Below are 23,520 nucleotides of genomic sequence, written 5' to 3'. Positions count from 1 at the left end.
AATAATCGGGGGTTCCCTCTCTATGACCCATCGGGGTCGGAGGCCTGGAGCATAGTAGACATGTTCCCGTGCTCCAATGCTTTCACTCCGCTCCAGGAGCTATCGACCACGGCTACTCCGACTCCAAGGAACGCACAGTGCACAGACTCGATGCCCCGACCAGCGAAGCGAAACTTCCCGGACTCCTCTGGCTCTACCTGCTCTCTCACCTCGACTCCCAAGCCCAGGCTTGACGGGGGTCGTGCAGGTAAACGACCCTGTCGTCGTTCACCTAGTAAACCCATACCAAACACTTCCCTATCGATTATCCACCCAGCGCGAGGTAAAGTGATCAGCGCTGCTCCTAGTAAAGAGCCCCCTCCCCCTCCCCGTCCCCGTCCCCCACCACCACACTCATCATATCCAGCTGCGTCCCACTCCCTGTCACTCCATACGAGATCAGCTGCATCGATCTCCCCAGATAACACACACCCCCACTGTTTTACCCCTCCTCCTGATTACATTCTCTTAGGTGATTCCGTGATTCGAGGGGTATCTATCTCGAATTGTATTACTTATTCTTTTTCCGGTGCCAAGATTATTGATCTGATCCCCCACATTCCAGACATTCTCCAACGTCACCCCTCCGCTCACACAGTCTTGATCAACGTGGGCATAAATGATATCAAGCAGCGCCAAGCCTTTAAGATGTGGACTGACTATGAGGCCCTGGCAGACGCGCTTGATAACCTGAATAAATCCGTCATATTTTTAGGATTAATCCCCACTCTCTTTCGAGGCCCAGAAAATTTCAGCCGTGTTATTTGCGCAGATAGGTGGCTGCAAAATTTCTGTCAAGCCTGCGGCCATGGCTATATCACTAACTTTGACAGCTTTTGGAAGAACCCATCACTTTACAGGGACTTAGTGCACCCCAATAATGAAGGGAAAAGAATCCTAGCAAGTAACATCTCCCACCACCTCTCGTCTGTATGACCACTACTACCCACATCAGATACGCCCAGTTGCACCCCCCCACACACACTCATAGAGCACCCATCACTGATCCCTGTTGTGATCAATAGAATAAGCAGCTGTTCAGCCATCCACATCTCCAGGGGTCTAAACCAATTGAATCTTAAGCCTTTGCCCCGGGTGTCCTCCGTACCTGATGTCCCTGTTTTAGACACAGTATTAACAAAATGTGCATTAATTAATGCGAGGTCAATAAATAAAAAGTCGTTTATCTTGAAGGATCTATTTACCTCGAAAACACTGGACATTCTCTTTGTAACAGAAACCTGGCTACACCTGGGCGAGTCCGTGGCCCTCACTGAACTGGTACCCCCTGACTGTACAGTAATTAACTCTCCCAGGACCACTGGCCGTGGTGGAGGAATAGCAACTATTTTTAGAAATTGTTTATATTATAAACCTTTATCATCACCTTCCTTCTCGTCCTTCGAACTAAGCCTGTTTGAGCTGGGTCGCTCAAACCCTGTCCTATGTGCAGTAATTTACCGCCCACCTAAATATGACAAAGACTTTATTATGGAGTTCTCAGAGTTCCTTTCCGGTGTTGTAATTAAATACAATAGACTTCTGACGGTTGGTGATATGAATTTACATACATTTTGCTGTGTCTCAAAGCCCCTAGCTAAAGAATTTATGGACACTCTTGATGCTTTTAATTTTATTCAACATGTTACTGAACCCACGCATGAGCGGGGTCATATTTTAGACCTTGTTTTATCGTGTAATCTGACCATCTCAAATGTCCAAGTGTGTGGTACTGTTCTATCTGATCATATGCCTGTCTTATTCGATTTTCTATTACCCTGTAATATTTTAAAACCATGTGTTCCTATTCGTCACTGTCGTATGCTCAAACCCTCCACTCCTGTCCATTTTAGCTCAGTTTTCACGAGCACAGCTCAACCTGTAATTTCAGAGGGTCAGCAGAACACTGAGCAATTAACATCTGCCTTCTTGTCCGCTTGTACCAGCGCCCTTGATTCCGTGGCGCCCTTAAAAGTCATGCGCCCCCGACTTAAGGCTGAGCCTTGGCTCAATGACACCACTCGCGCCGCCAGACGAGAATGTCGAAAGGCGGAGCGCAGGTGGAAAAGTGACAAGCTCCAAGCATCATATGACACCCTCAAAACCTGTTGGAAAATGTACCAAATTACCGTCAAGGCTGAAAAAACCAAATATTTCTCTGATATTATTTCAACTAATGCTGATAAACCACGAGTATTATTTAAAACCATTGAAGTATTGTTAAATCCTCCCTTATCTACATGTTTGGAAGCCTCCCCGGAGGTATGCGAAAGTTTTCTCTCATTTTTCATAGATAAAATAGCCTCTATCAGAGCCCTCTTTCCACCCCCTGTTCTCGACCCCCCGACGTCTGTTAATACGTCGGTTAATACTCACGCTCCTGTTTTTAATCATTTTGAACCTGTGTCGCTCTTAGCTCTCAGTGACATTGTTGCAAAAATTAAACCCTCGTCCTGCCCGTTAGATGCCATCCCCACCCGCTTATTCAAGGAGGTCTGGGGGACTATTGGACCTTCAGTCCATAACATAATAAACAGCAGTCTTACAACAGGAGTTGTACCAGCACATTTTAAAGTAGCAGTTGTGGAACCCCTAATCAAAAAAGCCAACCTGGACACCTCTGTTCTATCCAACTACCGACCCATTTCTAAGCTTCCATTTATTTCAAAACTTTTAGAAAAAACAGCACTTTTACAGTTACAGACTTTTTTAAATGAGCACAACATCCTTGAAACTTTTCAATCTGGTTTTAAAGCTTTCCATAGCACCGAGTCGGCACTGCTCAAAGTTTTTAATGATCTTTTCATTTCCACAGATAATGGTGACACTGTAATTCTTTTACTCTTAGATTTAACTGCTGCTTTTGACACATTAGATTATAATATTTTAATATCACGCCTGGAGCACAGTGTAGGTATCAGGGATACCGCCCTAGACTGGTTCAAATCATACCTATGCAATAGATCCTTCTCAGTTAAATTTGGTCATCATACATCTTCTTCCGCCCCCCTGTCATCTGGAGTACCCCAAGGTTCAATTATTGGCCCCATCCTGTTTTCGCTATATCTTCTCCCCCTAGGACTCATCTTAAAAAAACACGGAATCTCCTATCACCTTTACGCAGATGACTCCCAAATATACATGCCCCTAAATAGAGATAGCAACAGCCCCCTATCCCCTCTCCTTGACTGTTTAAAAGATATTAAAGCCTGGATGGCCCTAAATTTCTTAAATATAAATGAAAGCAAAACTGAGGTGATAATGTTCGGACCAAGTGTCATCAACACTCCTCCCTTAGACCTAGGCCCACTTCAACCCTTTGTGGTTCCCATGGTCTCCAATTTAGGAGTTAAAATAGATAATGCTTTTAAACTTGATAAACAAATAAATGCTGTGGTCAAATCTAGTTTTTATCATTTAAGGCTTTTATCACAAATCAAATCAGTTTTATCTTTTAAGGACCTAGAGCGAGTGATACATGCTTTTATTACAACTCGCCTTGACTATTGTAATGCCCTCTATGCCGGCATCACCCAAGCCTCCCTCTCCCGCCTTCAACTTGTTCAAAATGCTGCCGCACGTCTTTTAACAGGAACCCGGAAATATGAACACATCACTCCCATTTTAGCTGCACTCCATTGGCTCCCAGTACGTTTTAGAATCCATTTTAAGATTTTATTGTTTGTTTTTAAATCTTTAAATGGATCAGCGCCAGTTTATGTCTCCGATCTCCTAAAACCCTATGCTCCCTCTAGGTCACTGAGGTCAGCAGATCAAATGCTCCTTGTCATCCCCAAGGCAAGGTGTGTGAGAAGAGGGCACCGAGCCTTCTCAGTAATTGCTCCGAAACTGTGGAACCAGCTTCCTAGCCACGTCAGGCTGGCTCCAACACTACCTGTTTTTAAAACACATCTTAAAACTCATTTCTATTCCCTGGCTTTTAAACCGTGAATAATGTGTACTCTTGATTGTTTGATTTTATTATTATGTTTTTATTACTGTATTGTATTGTATTATGTTTTGCTTTGCCTAATTGTACAGCACTTTGGTCAACTTTGTTGTTTTAAACGTGCTCTATAAATAAAATTGGATTGGATTGGATTGGACTACATAAAATGCAATTCTAGTGCTTTCTACGTAACATGCTATAAGTCTGTATAAAATGCTATCTAAGTCTACATAAAGTGCTATCTAAGGGGCTAGGGCAAGTGCTATGGGCCATGATGGAGTCTGAACAGGTGGGTTTTCAGACTACGGCGGAAGATTGGAAGTGAGGCTGCAGTTCTGATTGTAATGGGAAGTGCAAGACCAAGCGAGCTGCGGCATTTTGGATCAGTGGGAGAGGCTTAAGTGCACATGCATGCCGGTAGGCCAGTAAGGAGGGAGTTACAATAGGCAAGTTTTGACAAGACTGTTGTCTGGATTAGGAGCTGGGCTGACTCCTGGGTGAGAAACGGTCTAATTCGTCGTATGTTATAGAGTGTAAACCCACAGGATTGAGTGACAGTTGTGATGTGTGTTTTGAACGAGAGCTGACTGTCCAGGACAACACCAAGGTTCCTGGCTGTTGGGACAGACGTTATGCTATGGTGTAAACAAGGGTCCCTAGCTTCAATTACCTCAGGGTGCACATTTCAGAGGACTTGAAGGCTCACCAGCGCCTCTATTTCTTCAGGAGGCTGAGACAAGCTGGCCTCAATACAGTGCTGGAGGCATTCTACAGGTGTGTGGTGGAGAGTACTCCCACATTCTCCATCACCACCTGGTATGGGAACTGCTGCTGACAAGAAGGCACTGCAGAGGGTGGTGAAAAACTCCCAAATAGATCACCCACAGTAGTCTCCCTTCCATTGAGGACACCAGCAGGTGCAGAAGCACTGCGGCTCGCATTATGGAGGACCCCACTCACGCAGACCATGAACTGTTTGCCCCGCTCCCCTCGGGTAGGAGGCTGTGGTCCATCAAAGCCAGGATTGAAAGGCTCAAACGCAGCGTCTACCCGGGGACTGTCAGGCTACTGAACTCTTAAGCCTAAGAAAATGCACTTTAGCTGTTTTTAATATTTCTTAATATGCTGCTCAGTTTTAATGCACTGCACTTTAGGATTTTATGCTTATTCTTTTTAATATAAACTGCTGGTCCTGAGCACGATTTTCGTTTTATATGTGCAAACATGTGAAATGACAAATAATGTTAACCTTGAACCTTGATCTAGTATAACAGGGATAACAGGGATAACAGGAATTGTATTGCGTCAAAAGTAGCAGATCTACAGCACAAGCTCAAAATACAGCACTTCCAGCGAAGTCCGAAATCTGTGAGTACTAAGAAAATGCACTATAGCTGTTTTTAATATTTCTTAATATGCTGCTCAGTTTTAATGCACTGCACTTTATATTAAAAAGAATAAGCATAAATCCTAAACTGCTGGTCCTGAGTACGATTTTCGTTTTATATGTGCAAACATGTGAAATGACAAATAATGTGAACCTTGAACCTTGATCTAGTATATCAAACCATGTATTATTGGCTATCCAGGGTTTGATGCATGAGGTCAATGTCGTGATCTTCATATATGGAGAATGGAGATCCAGGTGATGATAGTCAGCATGGAGATCCATGTGTTGTACCAACTCCATGTGTTGTACCAACCACACTGGTTATCATTCCAATATATGGGCATATAATATTGATGACATCAGGGATCTCCATATAAGGGCATAACAGGGATTGTATTGCGTCAAAAGTAGCAGATCTACAGCACAAGCTCAAAATACAGCACTTCCAGCAAAGTCCGACATCTGTGAGTACTTGTTCCACCGCTGATTGTCAGGAGGTCGTTGAACTGTACCTTTGTGCCGCAGCGACTCAGCTGTGAGCCACGGATACAAACAGACAGGCAAGGCTGTAGGTGAGAATGAAAAACTGTGAAGCAGAGACGGCGACGTTGAATGAAGGCGACTGGCTTTCTCAACCTGTCGAGCTATAGCTGTGTTGGACTGTATTCCGGCCGTCGAAACCATGCATGTCTCAAAACAGATTTCAAGGACCTCCATTTGTACACTTCAGAGTTACACACAAAAGCTCTCAAAAACTCAGCTCTCAAAATACACCCCAAATGGCAAAATACCAAAAATAGCAAGTCGGAGTCCTTTTGTGCAAACAAAAAAAGTACAGCAACACTATATACAACTGCTGGATAGGTTGGCCCTCGCTCCACTACAGCCCTACACCAGTAAGACGCGCACGTTGCAATGTGACAGAGCTCTGTTTAACACAATACTGTAAATAGATTAGGAATAAGGTTAGGTTTAGGCATAGTTTTACTGAGGATTTGACCTGGAACGAGCAAGTTTTGGACAGAGTGTTCTTGTGATCCTCTCTTGCATCAACTCTCCTCTGTATTGATTTCCACAACAGAGGCGACAATATTTTGGTGAGAGGAAAAAAACACCGCTCCATAAGCCCATGATTTGCATTGCAGAGATGTACATTATTTTGTCATTTCTTTGTCATCCTCACGACAGCCCTTGCACTCTTCCCACCGTATTTATAGAACATTGTTCCTCCATGATGGGCTCCCAATGCATAATAAAACACAGTAAATGGATCCCTGCTATATTATGTTTAGTGGTGCTGACCTCCATGAGACGGGCGCAACATTGGGGGGTGTGTGTGTGTGTGTGTGTGTGTGTGTGTGTGTGGAGAGTGTATACTGTCTTGAACATGAAATACTGCATATACTACTACAAAACTTACGTTTGTGGGTCAATAAAAACAATCTTGTCTTATGATGAGACACCATCTTTTGATTATGTGCTGTGTATTGGAAAGCGTACAGTGGATTGCCCCTGATATTTGGAAATAAGTGTTTTTTTCTTCAAGGTGAGGGGTGGGGTGGGGGTACACTGCATGCTGCTGTTGATCCGGCCATTCTAAATCAGTAGTTCTCAAACTTGTTGGTGGTAATGGCCCCTGTGCTGCGAGCTTGTAGTATATCTGCTTTTTTTGGATAGCCAACTTCAAATATAGATCAAGGGTTTGAACGTATTTGTTGTTACCGGCATATTGGTATATAGCTCAAATTCATGGGGTCTTCTGTCTTCTGTCCGCTCTGCTGGGATGTGTGGTGCCAACAGCCCCCATGGGGGTCTTCTGTCCTCTCTGCTGGGATGTGTGGTGCCAACAGCCCCCATGGGGGTCTTCTGTCCTCTCTGCTGGGATGTGTGGTGCTAACAGCCCCCATGGGGGTCTTCTGTCCTCTCTGCTGGGATGTGTGGTGCCAACAGCCCCCATGGGGGTCTTCTGTCCTCTCTGCTGGGATGTGTGGTGCTAACAGCCTCCATGGGGGTCTTCTGTCCGCTCTGCTGGGATGTGTGGTGCCAACAGCCCCCATGGGGGTCTTCTGTCCTCTCTGCTGGGATGTGTGGTGCCAACAGCCCCCATGGGGGTCTTCTGTCCTCTCTGCTGGGATGTGTGGTGCTAACAGCCTCCATGGGGGTCTTCTGTCCGCTCTGCTGGGATGTGTGGTGCTAACAGCCTCCATGGGGGTCTTCTGTCCGCTCTGCTGGGATGTGTGGTGCTAACAGCCTCCATGGGGGTCTTCTGTCCGCTCTGCTGGGATGTGTGGTGCCAACAGCCCCCATGGGGGTCTTCTGTCCTCTCTGCTGGGATGTGTGGTGCCAACAGCCCCCATGGGGGTCTTCTGTCCTCTCTGCTGGGATGTGTGGTGCTAACAGCCCCCATGGGGGTCTTCTGTCCTCTGCTGGGATGTGTGGTGCCAACAGCCCCCATGGGGGTCTTCTGTCCTCTCTGCTGGGATGTGTGGTGCTAACAGCCCCCATGGGGGTCTTCTGTCCTCTGCTGGGATGTGTGGTGCTAACAGCCCCCATGGGGGTCTTCTGTCCTCTCTGCTGGGATGTGTGGTGCTAACAGCCCCCATGGGGGTCTTCTGTCCTCTGCTGGGATGTGTGGTGCTAACAGCCCCCATGGGGGTCTTCTGTCCTCTCTGCTGGGATGTAGCAGACCACCTCCTCGGCAACAGGTCGCCTTGGGCACTGATTTATACTTTGGCCAGTCTACAAGCTCACGGTGACAATGTGTTGCATGCATTGCGATGCCTTATGTGAGCTTGTAGATCTGCTATGTTTTGACGAGCGACAGCTATCTCAACTAAGCTAAATCATGGGTGGGTGGGGTGGGGGCGTTAAAATTGTCATGACATGTTGTTCCATTAGATTTAGTACAGTATTCTAATTCCTACCACTGTCTAGCAGTCTAGGTGGGATGATAACATGGAAGAGAGTGAAACAGAATAGTCCTCATCAAGCTAACTTCTAGCTGATGAAATAAGAGTGAAATCAAGCTGTCCCAATTTTGGGGACCGCCCCCTAGAACCCAATCAAGGACACCCCACTTTGAGACCCACTGGTGTAGACCATCATTGTGGCCCAATTCCTTCATGCTACTGTATACTAAGGGCCCTATCTTGCGTCAGGGGCACTTTATCCGTCATTTGTGGAGTTAGCATTGTCTAAGTGGCGTTCCCCCGTTAAATTGGCTATCTTGTGCCACAATCTAAATCCTTAAAACACCTCTGCTAACCGTTACATTATGCATAGGTGTGGTTTGGGCGTTGCGCAACTTAAACCAATCAGTGTGCCAGGTGCCATTGCCTTTAAGAGATCCATTATCCATAATCCATTATGCCCTGGAGTGATATCTTGCCTTATGGAAGAGCAACGTGTGCTGCCTTGGATTACATTTATATTAGATAGTAAAGAGGGTTTTTTTTGTATGTCTAGTATCTGACTATCTGTCATCCACTCCATGACCAACACAGCCTCACTTGTGCTGTGCGCATTCTTTTATCAATCAGCCATAACTCTGTCTTACTCTATGGCTCTGCTAACAGGTAGCCTAATGACGCGGATCATTGCCCAACAGACATGATCGAGCTGAGACTTACCAACTATAAACAAAGTGGTTTCCGATGAACCCCAGCGGTCCTTGGGGGATACCAGGGGTTTCCTAGCGAAATGTGTTAATATAGCGTTACAATCATTCGAACCACTTAACCATATTTAATACTTTGGCTATTAACAAATGGCAGGTATACAGGTATACTGTACAAGCTCATAGTGCGCCGAAAAAAATCTTGAAAATGACTGAAAATCTTTGAATATTGTTTGTATAAAAAGCCAACATTTTTAACACTAATCTTCGCTTCTGGTGGTCCCTGCCAGAAGCACAAAATATTTAGCGATAGATACTGTAGGAGTCCGTAGCCTAATACATATCACTTTGGGGGGGTCCTTGACATGGAAAAAGTATGATAAGCACTGCTATACGCACTCCTACAGACACGCTCCATCCAGTCCAATCTGATTTGGCTCGATCAATCAGGGCTCATGCACCACCATCCTATTACCAAGCTGTTTATACATGTGCGGGAGGTTTGCTTGCTGGCATCACTGGCACCCGGGAAACGTGGAAACGCAAAGAACAAATGTCATTACCTGTGTTTGTGTCGCATCCTTTGAAGTCTTCTCGTGTCCCTCCTGGGCTTTAAATATTAACTTGAGCAAACGCAGCAGCGGCAGTGTCTTTCTAAATATAACTTCTTGACAAGGAGCCGTAACAGTGGATACCCTCTTACTTTGAAGAATTCCAATTACTGTCACTTGTGTGTGTGTGTGTGTGTGTGTGTGTGTGTGTGTGTGGTATTCGAGGGGCGCTAGCCCCTCCTATATTCCTTTTATAGTGTCGAATTTTGTCATTAACTGAGCAAATCAGCTATTTTGTCCTCACAGAAACATTTAATGCCATTGACAATGAATGGAGAGTTCACGTCATATGTCTGAGTAAATCGACATGTTACGTCGTGAATCGTGATGATGTACACGGGTATGATATTTTAACAATAATCCTGGCATATTGTGTGTCATATTGTACAGCTGAGGTGGCTTTCAGATAGTAGCCTGTGTAATCTCCTCGTAACAAATTTGTATTCAAAGATAATGTACCCACAAATAGCTGTGTACCTGTAGGACTTTCATATAGTTGTTGCCAGGGACTCCTAGAAGAGAAGATTTGTGTTCAACAATGAAACAGGAAAAAAAAGAATTACACTCGTGTGATGTAAGGGATGCTCGTAACCGCAAGGTTGCCAGTTCGAACCCGGGCAATGTAATGCACAATCTATGTAAAGCGCCTTGGATAAAGGCGGTATATAAATGCACCATTTATCATTTGTGTTACGCAATGTTTGTGTTTACACTGACGTAAAATTTGATGTAATTTACACTATTGACATACAATTGTCATTAATGACAATTCATATTTATATAGGATGAAATGGTTAAAGTGTTGTGGACACACACTAAAAGCTGGACAAAAATCACACCGTCTTCACTTTCTGCCTTCATTTTATCTTCAATATATACTTTGCAGAGCTAAGTACCAAAGAAGACATTTAAAGGGCTGTGACCTCATAATGTTATGTCGGAAATACAAAGTCCAGTTTCTTTGTCCTCTGTAGAAGATTGGAAAGAGCCAGTACTGCTATTGTGTTGCTCTATAAAGCACTTATAATGAATCATAATATTACAAACTCATTATGCATAAGAGCTCTTGGTGCTGGTGCTGTGCACTGTGTAATGCCAAGTGTCAGGTCAGCCCAATAGTCGTTTTACTTTATGAATTGTGACTCCAGCATTATCATTTAGACTCCAGGCTTCAACAAGGAAGTGACAACGTGACAAATTATTTGCTAGTAGTGCCACCAAGCTGTGCAGTGGAAAAATATAGATCATCTGCTATGGCTACAGCTGTAGCATCCCATCCCATCCTTCTCATTTCTTTATAGGCTCCTCCGCCTCAAATGGGTTTTGTCCTTTTTTTGTTCAGAGACAGATGTTTATGGCCTGGTTAAACTTAGCGGTGGTTAAATCACCCTGGCCTGGCTGCATGCCCGCCGTCCACAATGCACTGCCTTATTTTCCCCTTGATCCAATCCAGGGAGCGGCCTCATGCCGCCCAGGATATATCATCCTTTACACCAAAGAACCAATCTGGATTCAATTACAAAACCTGGCGGTAAGCACAATTTATACCCCAGCCCTCAGTCTGGGGAGATGGACGAGGTCACTGCACACTTTGTAATTAACCACTTTAACCCTGATTGCCCTTTGGATTGGGAGCCGTGCCTATAACCACGAGCAGGAGGTGTGATTTACAGTAAATGGACCTCTGTCTGGTCTGGAGGCTGCTGCTGGACGTCTCGTACACCAGTGTTCTAAACGTTTTTCATGTATTTGGCTGCGGACCCCCCCCCCCCAAATATTCAAATATTTGCACACATTTTCACAATTTCTCAAACAGAAAAACAGAAATATTTTTGGCTATTTTCAAATAGCCAAAGTATAAAATAATAATATTTGCACACAATTTCTCAAACATAACACAAAGCTTTTTGGCTATTTTTGAATAACCAAAGTGTAAAATATGCTTAAAGTGATTAAAATAATTGTGACCAAGGAAGGACCTCTGGGGGATGACACACGTATTATGTATTACGTCTTTGCTGGTGGGCAGAAATGTGCCCTACTTGATCATACTGCAGCGTCACACGGAAGCATTCAGAAGTAGATCTGCACACTAGGAGAGTCTCAAGCTTGCCGATCTGCTACTTGTAGTACTTTTGTATTTGAATCCTGAAATGTAACTGTTTTGGTACTTATGAGGTTTGCACCTGACAGAGACAATCTGTCCATTATTTAGAGGTCAAGAACGTCAGTTGACCGAGCTGCATACTATGATGTCCGGTACACAAAAGTGCACTCGTGACTCTGGAAGTGTGTGCTGTGTGTGTGTGTGTGTGTGTGTGTGCGTGCGTGCGTGCGTGCGTGCGTGTGTGGTGCACAGTGGTGGAAAGTAACTTGTACTGTACTTAAGTACAATGTTGAGGTACTTTTACTTTACTGTATTGAAGTATTTCCAATTTTCAGTACTTCTACTCCACTACATCTCAGAGGCAAATATATTGCACTTTTTACTCCACTATAGTTATTTGAAAACTTTTGTTACTTATTATGGATTATTCCATTAGAACATGCATTAACCAAATGTGAAACTAAATATGTATTTGAAAAATAGAATCACACCCGTGTGAACTGAGCGGTGGAACTGTACTGTACTAAAGTATAATAATATAAGTGTCAACTCATGGTTTCACTGTGTAATATGTGTGTACTGTATGCTAGTGTTCATTTTGATAGCAAATTTGTATTTAGTTTACGTCATAGTCTTTTGAGTAACATTGAATTTAGTTGTAGTCATATTTTAGTCAGCTGAAATGTTTTGGACATGTGACATATATGCTGTGTCAGCGTACAATGTACTGTAAGTCAATGAGGAGCATTTTTTTTAATCTTGAATTTCTTGTCCACATTTGGAGTTACATCATGGCAAGGTAACTACACAACCCAAACCTCTACAAAAGTGGTCTTACCCTTTAAGGCAGTCTCCGCATAAAATGACGTGTCTTTTAGTTAGACTGGATCTCTACTCCACTAGTCCCTCCCTTCCCTAACATTTTCATCTAGTTTTTATTTGTTGAAGAAATATATTCAGTCTTATAGATTTAGATCTAGTCATAGCTCAATTTAGTTTTTATTTAGTTTTTTCAGTGACAAAAGGTAGTCGACGAACGTCATCTTAGTTTTAGTCCATGACATTAACACTGGACTATAGTCTATCAGCCTGCTTGCTGTATGATAGTAGGCCTACAGCCAGGTTATACTGACTTGAAAGACAGCAATTCTAACCCTCACAAAGGAAGCACATGCACACGTGCAAGACATTTACTGTATGTATGTGACCTCACTGTGCATTTGCATGTGTTCTTTATCTTTACTGTTCATTTTATTCATTTTGACAGTTTGATCAAACCGAAATGTCATTTGTCAGATGCGACTTAAATTAAACGTCCAAATCATCCCCAAAAGATATTTTCAAATCCCTTTTGATCCTTATCTACTTTAGACCGAGACGTCCCCTAATCCTGTTCTTACCACGGTGTGTGTGTGTGTGTGTGTGTGTGTGTGTGTGTGTGTGTGTGTGTGTGTGTGTGTGTGTGTGTGTGTGTGTGTGTGTGTGTGTGTGTGTGTGTGTGTGTGTGTGTGTGTGTGTGTGTGCGTGCGTGCGCAGTTTGAACACACCAAAGCTCTTTCAATTATTTGGGAAGTATCGTGACAATTCTAGACAACAGAGTATCAGAGAGACACCACAGGGGGGACAACTCATTCACGTCGCAGAATAATTAGCATTTTGGAAGACTTTGAAAATGTACCAACAAGGAGGAGACAACAAATTGTTGTTGTTGTTGGGCAGAAACCTCAATAACTCCATATTAGATTTATTTTTCCTTTTTTTTGCCCCCTTTTTTTCCTTAAATGTACTAGCCTACTTACAGCGTCACTCAAGCGTAGCACATCCACAACCAGTGGTGGAACTAAGTACATTTGACAAAATATTTGAGTGAAATCACTGAATATACCTTCATGTACAATTTTCAGGTATTTGTAGTATTTCTAACTTCCAATATTTTACCAAATATTGTACTTTTACTCCACTACATTTATTTGAAAACTTTTCATTATTATTACAAAACATCCATTAACCACTTAAGCCCTTTATACATTTCAACCATTTGGAAAGAATAGCTGATGTACGTACAAGCTTACAACTGCTATTTTCAAAATATTATTGCTATTTTCAAAATATTATTATACATTTGAAAATGGGACATTCTGCATAATGCGTAGGCCTACTTTTACTTTTAGTACTTTAAGTTCATTTTGTACTTTTACTACAGTGCAGTATTGATACTTTAAAGTATTTCCACCACTGTCCACAACTTGAAGCTTGGGAGCTTAATGCTACTTTTGAATTTGAATCCTGAAAATTAACAGTTTGGGACATACGAGGTTTCCACCCAAAACATCAGATCAATGTTTCCTCGTCCTGTTTTAGCACTAGACAGAGTTAAATAATGAATAATGAATGAATGAATTAGTTAAAAGTTAAGTTAATTAACCAATTGATTGGTTCATTAGTTGTGCGTGCGTGCGTGCATGCGTGCGTGTGTCCGTGCGTTGCGTGTCCAGCAGCTCTGTGCCAGTATGATAATACAGCCAGGCAGAGGTTGTGCAAGTTCACTGGATTATAAGACTTTGGGGAATACACCCTCCTGAAGGAAAGCAATTATAATAACCCTCACAGAGCAAGCGCACAAACACACACAGCCACCCGTGCGTGTGTGTGTGTAGACTACGTGCGTGCTTGCAGTGCACATGCTTTCGTATTTTTGTTCTTCAACCTTTGATGTTTGTTTATTATTTATTTATTTTGACAGGTCAAATTGAAATTTCACTTGTCTGATGTAACTTAAATTAAATATCAAAATCATCCAAAAAATATATATTTTTCAAATCCCTTTTGATCCTGATTTACTTACTTTGGACTGAGATGCTCTCCCTCCCTAGCTGTATAATCCTGTTCTTAACCACGTTGAACTGAGAACATGGAGTTCGTTTGGTGATGGTGGAACAAGGTCAGCGTGCAGCAGATCCATCATTCTGACTTGGACGATCCCTACTGAGTTGGTTTTTGGTTGACCCAGTATCCTCTGCTCTAGCGCCACCCTTAGGCCATAACATTCCCATTAAGTTTACTTTTGTTTCATTTGGTTTATTAGCAGCACCTTGTCATATTAATAAATAGCTGCAATACATATCAAAAGAAAATGAGTTATGTAGACAAGGAAGGCTTATTTGGAATCCCGTTTAAACCGGGAAAGCATCTGTATTTATTCATTTGTTTTGCATCATTGTGAGATTTCTTTTGAGTGGTGCAACCACTCCATTGCCCAGCAATGTGTGTCCCTGGCTGTGTCCCTGCCTGGCTGGGTCTGAGCACGGAAATAGCATATTCTCACCACCAAGTGTCACTGTTGCGCAGCCTAAAGCCTAACCACACCAAAGGGTCACCATGCAACTCGTTGGGTCTAAACGGTTGCAAGGTGTTGCCCTTTGGTGTGGTTTGGACCATTGAATTCCATACGTTGAATCACTAGGGACGACGCACGTCAACGTGCAACAGGACATATCACACCGCTGGGACAACGCTAAAACCGGCTTGACCCTTTGGTGTGGTTAGGGCTTAACACACCACCAAGTGTTACTTGTGCAGCCGAACACACACACACACACACACACACACACACACACACACACACACACAGAGGCCAGGGAGGAGAGCTTGTTCAGTAAATTATAGTACGTACAGCACAAGTACAGTACAGCACCACTCACTTCAGGCAGATATACAACAGCGCTTCACATGGTGCGGTGCTGCGAGCTTGTACATCTGCTATTTTTTTATTTTTAAAAATTATAATCTCACAATGCAAATCAGTTTCAGATGGGGGTCCACGGCCAAATACTGTATATTTCCAAATAGTAGCCCAGGCATTTAATAGGCAAAATCTTTTTGGACCTTGGACGTTTGGCTTTTATTTCTTTTTGCACCGGGCCACAGTTTCAGATGGAGGTCAAATTAGGCTCAAGTAGCTGCAAATAATAGCCCCGGCCCTTTATTTGGATAGGGAGTTTAATACGCAAAATGGTGTCAGACCCCAGGCGTTTCAAAGGAACCGGCGGCTGTTTGCAGTAGCCGAGCTACTATTTGGAAATATACTGTACAGTACATGGCACAATAAACTTTGAGACCTACTGATTTAGAAGGTATTTGTTGAATCGGCCTCAGCAGGTTACTGGAAGAGGTCATTAAAAAACATACTTACAAACTTTCAATAAGAACAATACAAAAGCATAAAAGCAAAATAGATAAAGTGGACATTCTAATGGGAAGCCAGATTGCACATGAAACTTGCTGCTTACCTTATCCTATTCCCTGGAGGAGGAAACTAGACTGTTTGTGCGGCCTTTGCTGTAATGCCACCCTCAAGGTCAAAATGTCAACATTGCACACAAGATATCACAGGATGAACCCTGCTGAAGTTTGGTGACCCATGGCCTTTCTGAGGGGCTTCTGGAATCTTAGTCGTGTTTATAATTAAACAAAAAGACTCCATGTACCATTACCATATTACATCTATCCATTCACGTTTTCAACAAAGATTCCATGTAATCCATAAGATAAGATCATTATCTGTTGCCCCTCATCTTGTACAAAAGCATTATTCAACTGTTCTGCATGTTTCTACAGTCTACTCTACACCATACTGTCCATGCCCAACAGAAACAAACTTTTCAGTATTACCCGTATTGCTTCCAAGATCATCAGACTTCCCACGCCCACACTTTCCGTTATGATCAATAAGGCCATCACACGGTTAGCACTTCCTATATCAAATGACTGGACAAAGATACAGGTCCATTGTAGTAGGAGTTTTGTCCTCTCACAGCCATCGCTGTGACCCATTTAACCCATTTAGGACTGAGGCTTTTAGGCTTTTAGGCTGAAGTTTTCTTTAAAAATATACAGGTATATTGAAAATAATAATAATAATAATAATTGTGTGCGTGTGCGTGTGTGGCTATATACTGTATATAGCAACAAGAACCACAAAAGCGGTTCCCATCCAGAAAGGTTAAAACACCAAAAGGGGTTCCCGTCCTGAATAGGATGGTTCTGTACACATTGGGGACCTCATGTTTTTGTATGGTCTTGGTGTTATGGGCTATGTGTTGTTTTGATGTGGGTGTTGAACAGACCTGTGAAGACGAATATCCTTCGGGACAATAAAGCTGATTATTATTATTATTATTATTATTATTAACAGGGTTCTACTGCGTGTCAAGCCTAGTTTACTGTGGTCCGGTGCATCTCAGGAACAGGACTGGTATATAGTAGAAGGAAGGCACTGGAGCAATCTCGGACAGTTAAAGCCTTTCTTAACAGGGTGCAGGCAACGTTTCCATGTCACATCTTTGTCAGAAGAAGATGTAGTGACATCGAAACGTCAGGACACCAACTTTATCCAATCAGGTTAGACAACTCTGACAAGATACAGATTAAACAAGTGAAATTGTAAGTGATGACACGAAGAAATGAGCACATTGGAACTGGAACACTGTAAAATTAAGCTGATAAATGGGTAATCTCTCCTGATTGTCTGAAATATTCTAACCTAGCGGACCTGTGCTTTCCCATAGAATGAACTAGAGAAGGACGGCTGTATCCCCCCTGGGCCAGTAATAAGTACAGTATGTCTATAGCAGTTCCATGGTCCAACTCTTGGACCATGATCTCCTGCTGAATCAGAGTGCCTTTCACCAGTTTAGACTTCAGATAAGACATTCTAAAGGGCCTTGCAAACGGGGAGCGATAAAACGTGCCTATTATTTCATTTTATTTACGTGAGCACGGTCCCGTGAATTTGTTGCGCGCGTGCTCGTTACGTGCACACGCCCATGACTCACCAGACCTGGAATCTGTTTAGCTTTTTTTTATGCTTGCATTGTTGCGCCCCTCTTCAACAGACCTGGAGGAGACCTGTGTTGATCCAGGCAACAACGCCTGCATTCCTCGTTTCACGTTTCCAAGGCCCTTTAAGGTGCGTTTAGACTTGGATGGTTAGAGCGGTGCGAATACATACAGAGAGAGAGAGAGAGAGAGAGAGAGAGAGAGAGAGAGAGAGAGAGAGAGAGAGAGAGAGAGACTTAATGAATGACGCTGTTGGCTATTATTTTGTTGACTTTAGCAGTAAATTACCCTGACAGCTGACACTGTTGGCTATTATTTTGTTGACTTTAGCAGTAATCCCCCAGTGGTTAGAATCATTCATAGTTTTACTACTGTACTGGCTTCACCACTGCTGTGAAATAAATGTAGCCTATTATTTGATTTGAAACACTAGTGTTTGAGTTCTTTTTCCTTTCAGTGGCTATTGCATGGCTGAATGAATGCATTTCCATTTACCACATGAACCCTAGCGCCCCCCCATTCTAGGGCAAACTTTTAATTGCCAATCTGCGAGAGCTTGTGGATCAGCTATTTAAGATATTTGTTGTGGAGGGAAAAAAAGACAGAATAAAAAAAGAAAAGCCAAAACAAGGCAGCTCCGATCATGCGTCACAGGAACAGAACACAACAGCAGCAAAGAAGGAGAGGACACCGGAGCAACTGGGGACATTAAGGCATTTATTGTTAGTTGATCCTTCACCTCTACACACTCTACAACAGACTCCATGCAGAATTGATTAAAAAAACGATTACATACGTTACCACATGCTTTGGAAATGTATATAAATGTATGCTTTCTCATGCCAACAAAAGCTAATTTGAATTTAATTTAAATTAAATTTCTTTCCCGATCACCTCTCAAAGTGATAAATGTGGGGTATACAGTATATTACAGTTCTTGTACAATATGACTGCATAATATACTGCTTAAGATTATTTCTTTGTATGGCGCCGCTCAAGTGTTTTATCTCCAGCCTACAGGTTGAATGAAACCTTCTCTTAATTATCTATTTTCTTTGTTCCTGTATCTGTCCTGTGTACTGAGTACTGCCGTACTGCCATGACAACACGTGGGATCAATAAAGTCTCTGTCTGTAACCATTTCCAAGCCTAACATAATCTGCCAAAAAGAAAATACCTTTCCTAAAACATAATTCAAGTCTTTCAAAAGATAAATGAATACATGTTCTGTTCCCAGGTTCTACTGGGACCTGACCATGCTGCTGCTGATGGTGGGAAACCTCATCATCATCCCGGTGGGCATCACCTTCTTCAAGGACGAGCACACGCCGCCGTGGATCGTCTTCAACGTGGTCTCCGACACCTTCTTCCTCATGGACCTGGTGCTCAACTTCCGCACGGGCATCGTCAAGGAGGACAACACGGAGATCATCCTGGACCCGCAGCAGATCAAGATCAAGTACCTGCGCAGCTGGTTCGTGGTGGACTTCATCTCCTCCATCCCGGTGGACTACATCTTCCTCATCGTGGAGACGCGCATCGACTCAGACTTCTACAAGACGGCGCGCGCCCTGCGCATCGTGCGCTTCACCAAGATCCTCAGCCTGCTCCGGCTGCTCCGGCTCTCCAGGCTCATACGCTACATCCACCAGTGGGAAGAGGTAAGGGAGAGAGAGAGGGGGAGAGAGAGAGAGAGACTACTTGTTTGACAAACTCGTTTGTAGCTTGTCGATATGCTATTTTTCTGCGAAAGCTTTCCCATCAATAGAAGGGGTTGTTGGGGTTGTTTGGTTGATTGTTTGATTGATTGAAATTTGTATTAACAGTTTGTAGAATAGGTACAGTTCAAGGACGGTTGTCCAAAACGGTTACTTTTCAGGATTCAACTTCAAAAACAGCAAAAGCAGCAGATCTACAAGCTCAAAATACCTGTTTTGAGTGTGTAGATCTGAGATAGATTTGAACTTGTAGATTTTGTGTGCTTGCAGATCGGCTGTTTTCGCAGAATGTTCCTCACCTATTATGACCAGAAAAGGGTCCTCACCTATTATGACCAGATAGGGTACAAATGGTTAATGCGAACATGCTGTGTGGGTGTCTAATATACAGTATGTTGCCTATTATTGATCTTGTGTATGATTGCCAAATGTCGCAGTGTGCACCGTTTAACCAGTGTGGCCTTTCCTGCATTGCTGCAGTTTGTGATGGAATGTTACAGTCCCTTGGTCCTCCTAGTGCAGTCACTGAGTTACAGCAAGGGGGAGTGGAGTGGAGTGGTGATGTATTCTCAACAACACGGGGGGGGAGGGTCATCCCCAATCCCCAGCAAAAGTAGCATGCAATAATCTTAACCTCTTTATCCATTTATGTTGGATATTCAAAAACAGCATGCTCACAGCATGTCACTTTGTTCTGCGCTGCTAGCTTGTACATCTAGTTTTGAAAAGAATATATAAAAAAATAAAACGTACATTACATAAATCCTCTCTTCTGGGTGTTCCTGCCTGTCACAAAACCTTTTCAGATAGAGGTCTGCGGCCAAATGCATATGAAGTTGGCGGGTCTTTGGCCCGATAAAGTTTGAGAACCACTGCTTTATTTTCTAACATTTATCAAACCAAACACGTACACACTCACAGGCCTATTGTATACTGTACATGCCTTGCTCAAGGGTAGTTTGTCGCTGTTGGCAGGCACCCTAATAGCACTCTCCAGATGCCAGCTCACAGCTAAGATGAGGCCCTGCTGTCAAGTGATGGGGATAAAAGCAACAATCCCCAGGTTATTAGTCAGCAACTCACTACCTCTAAGCCAAGCTATCATCTAACAGATTGTTATTTCTGTCTGTCTGTCTGTCTGTCATTACTTTTTTCCCCCCATTTTTTAATGAATGGGCCTGTGTCGTGTCTACATTTAAGAGGCAACTTTCTGGCAATCTAAACTGACGGACTTGAAAGATTAAATGCAAAGTAATTCCTGCGAGGTGAACTTTCCTCTCTACATTTTTGACATCGGACATTGATGATAGCCATGAGGCAGTGCTGCCACCCAGAGCGCTGACTTAACCCGTGCATCTGTGTCGTTTTACGTTTTTAGCTACAGAATATTATATAGCATCATACATTTTTCAGTGGTTCCACCAAATAGCTATAGATATATAAGCTTAGCTCACAGCGGGTTACTTTGCACGGTGAGCTTATGCATTTCTTTAATGATTTAATAATATCTAAATATGATTTTCTTAATTTTATTTAAAACATTTTCTTCTGTAGATTTTTCTTTAACACAAGTTCTCTTCTGGGGTTCACTGGCACAAAACAGATGGGGGTCCGCAGCCAAATGGGGGGCGGGTTAAGAACTACTGATTGAGAGGAATCATTTTGTAGAATCGGGTCTTAATGGGTTGAGCGCAGCCGCAGGCTCAGCTTGTCACAGTGTTGCCACTCACTCAGCTTACTGTCTGATGGAGCGGTGGTGGGTGTGCTCGCTTGAAAGGCCCCATCTCTGCATGGGCAATTTGGCGACGTTTGATTGCAAATCAAAACCATAACATTAAGCCAACTGGGACTCTTGAAAAGGTATACTGCCTTTCAAAGCCCAGTGGCAGACAGCTGGAGAGAGTCCTTTTAGACTCGCAACACACATCAGTGGGGCTTCGTGAATCAAGGGCCTCTGTGATGCCGTTTCACACAGAGGAAAGAAGTTCAAATAATGTAATGGGGAGGAAAAATGTCTACACCACCACCTCTCTTCCTTCATGTGCTGACGTCTGCCTGTGGATGCTGCTGCTGTAGTTCTGAAGGGAGCAATATGAGCAGTCAATTCAATTCATCCTTCAATTGAATTGGGGGAGAGCAAAGCCAACTCTTGCAGATTTGTGCTGTGCGGACAAGAGGAAGAGGAAGGACAGCACTGGAATGGAGTCAGGAAGAAAGGAGAAATCAGGCGGGAGGCGTTTTACAAAGACATGCAGGTCATTGAATGACTTTCACAGAATGCAGCGAAACCAAACAAGAGTTATGCAGTTAGTCGTGTGTGTGTGTGTATGTGCGTGCGTGCGTCGCACGTGAGGTATGCTGATGAGCTCTACTTCTATAGAGAAAGGACCAGTGTTGCCTGGGTGTCAGTCCACTCCAGACTCAACAGAAATGGTATCTGTCTCAATGCAGAACAACTGACTTCTCAGCACCTGAGCCACTTTACGACTCTTCCCATTGAAAACCACACGCTGCACATTATATATAGCCTACAGTAAACCCCCACCACCCCGCTGACTCACCACCCACTGCACCTCCAAATACCAAAGGTCCCGTTTGAAGAGAGATTGGTAGCGTTTCCTGGAATGGAGAGATAAGATCCTTATATGTTGCACAGTGTGTCAAGTAGCTCTATGCAACTTCTCTGGAAGGTGAATTATATCATCCGCCCAATAGACTGTGGATAACAGGTGACTTTCACTCCAAATACTGTGGTGGTTCTCAAACGTTTTCATGTCAAGGACCCCCAAATTGATGTAGGCCTTGAAATGTTTGCCAGGGAAGAGAAGATTTGTGTTAATTTTTACATCTTTATTTGTATGTATAATTATTTTGAGGCCCCTATGCACAGCTTTGTGTGTATGTCCGTTTGAGCACGGAAAGTGTTCGTAGCACTGAATGTGATGATTTGATTGGCTGAGCAGGGAATGCGTTGTATGATGATAAGAGCACCCTTCACTTCACACAAGTGTGATTTCTTTATTTCTTTCGAAGGGGGTCCGCAGCCAAATTCATATCAATTTGGGGGTCTTTCCTTGACATGAAAAGGGTTGAGATCTACACAACTGCTGACAGTAATGAGATGTATTTCCCTGACAACGGTTAGAGGCCACGGGGCCCGTGGCCCTGAGTGCGGCGGCCTGAAACGCTGATGTCACTCGAAAACACAAAGCAGATTTATCCTTAGTTTGCTCTCACATGTCGTCTCCCACACTGTAAACAAACTGTCTTAGTGTCTTGTGCAAATTAATTTGGTTTGAGAGTTGTAGAGGTGGCTTCTGTCCTCGGGGTGATAGGACTCAGACGACTGTTCCAAACACAGCTCAGTAAAACAAGCATTATTGGCAGTGGGGAAGAATCTGGCTTTTGGTTCAAGCCTTGTGGAAGGATTTACAAAGCCATTTTAAAACTCATTCAGGCCCCTTTTCCACCGGTTGGTTCACAATGGGAACCGGTTCAGTTCTTTTTGGTTTTTAGTCCAAGCATGAGCCAGAGTTCCGAAATTGGAACGTCAATTATGAATTGAGTGGGCAAAACCATACCTATATTAGATTGTTATCACCATGAAACTTCCCCAATTGAGTAGGCTACTTACACGAAGACAAAGATTTATTGTATTACAAATTTTACATTTTTAAATATGCAAATTAGGCATTATGTAGGAAAATATGCAAAATAATCGCAAAATATGAAAAAGCTACTACTGTGGAAGGGTTATCATGTATTAATTTACTTGTATTGATCCTATAAACAATTTAATATAGGTCTAGTTTGCCCACCAATTTTGGAGATCTGGCTCATGGACTAAAAAACTAAAAGAACTGAACCGGGTCCCATTGGGAACCAAGTACCAACCGGTGGTAAAGGGGTCTTTGTGCCACCTGGTGGACACCAGTTTTGGTCCTCGTTGCCACCGAAGCCCATTATAAATAAAATAAATAAATTGTAATTCTATTGTGCATGTAATGTGCATATCATCACCTGAACACCAGATTAGAGGAATTTTTGAAATATGGATGTAAAAATAAAACCCCTGATGCAACTGTATCGGCTGCTTCCACTATATCTCCGCGCCTGTGCGAGGCTCCGACCAACTCATTGGAGGCAATGTGGGGTTCAATGTCTTGCCCTCAGTGTCCTTGAGAAGAGCCTAGATTTATCAGCCACACTCTTGTGATAGTGCTGCCTACATTAAAGTAGGTCAGTGGTTCCC

The 23,520-nt window shown here is 43.2% G+C and overlaps 1 protein-coding gene across 1 annotated transcript in view; it reads left to right on the top strand.

Annotated features, from left to right (window-relative positions):
- Positions 1-23,520, top strand: part of hcn4 (hyperpolarization activated cyclic nucleotide-gated potassium channel 4) — a gene marked incomplete at both ends in the record, with an annotated part of 153,250 nt that overhangs the window by 34,811 nt on the left and 94,919 nt on the right. Inside the window, one exon of the mRNA XM_080769617.1 lies at positions 18,788-19,211. Within this exon, the coding sequence (XP_080625743.1) occupies positions 18,788-19,211 (424 nt within the window). The remainder of the gene's footprint in view (positions 1-18,787; positions 19,212-23,520) is intronic.

This window comes from Protomyctophum bolini, assembly GCF_963924005.1.
Source record: "Protomyctophum bolini genome assembly, chromosome: 1".
In the NCBI taxonomy this organism is placed as follows: domain Eukaryota; kingdom Metazoa; phylum Chordata; class Actinopteri; order Myctophiformes; family Myctophidae; genus Protomyctophum; species Protomyctophum bolini.
The sequence above is the reverse complement of the archived record's forward strand: the minus strand, read 5'-3'. Positions and strand labels throughout refer to the sequence as shown.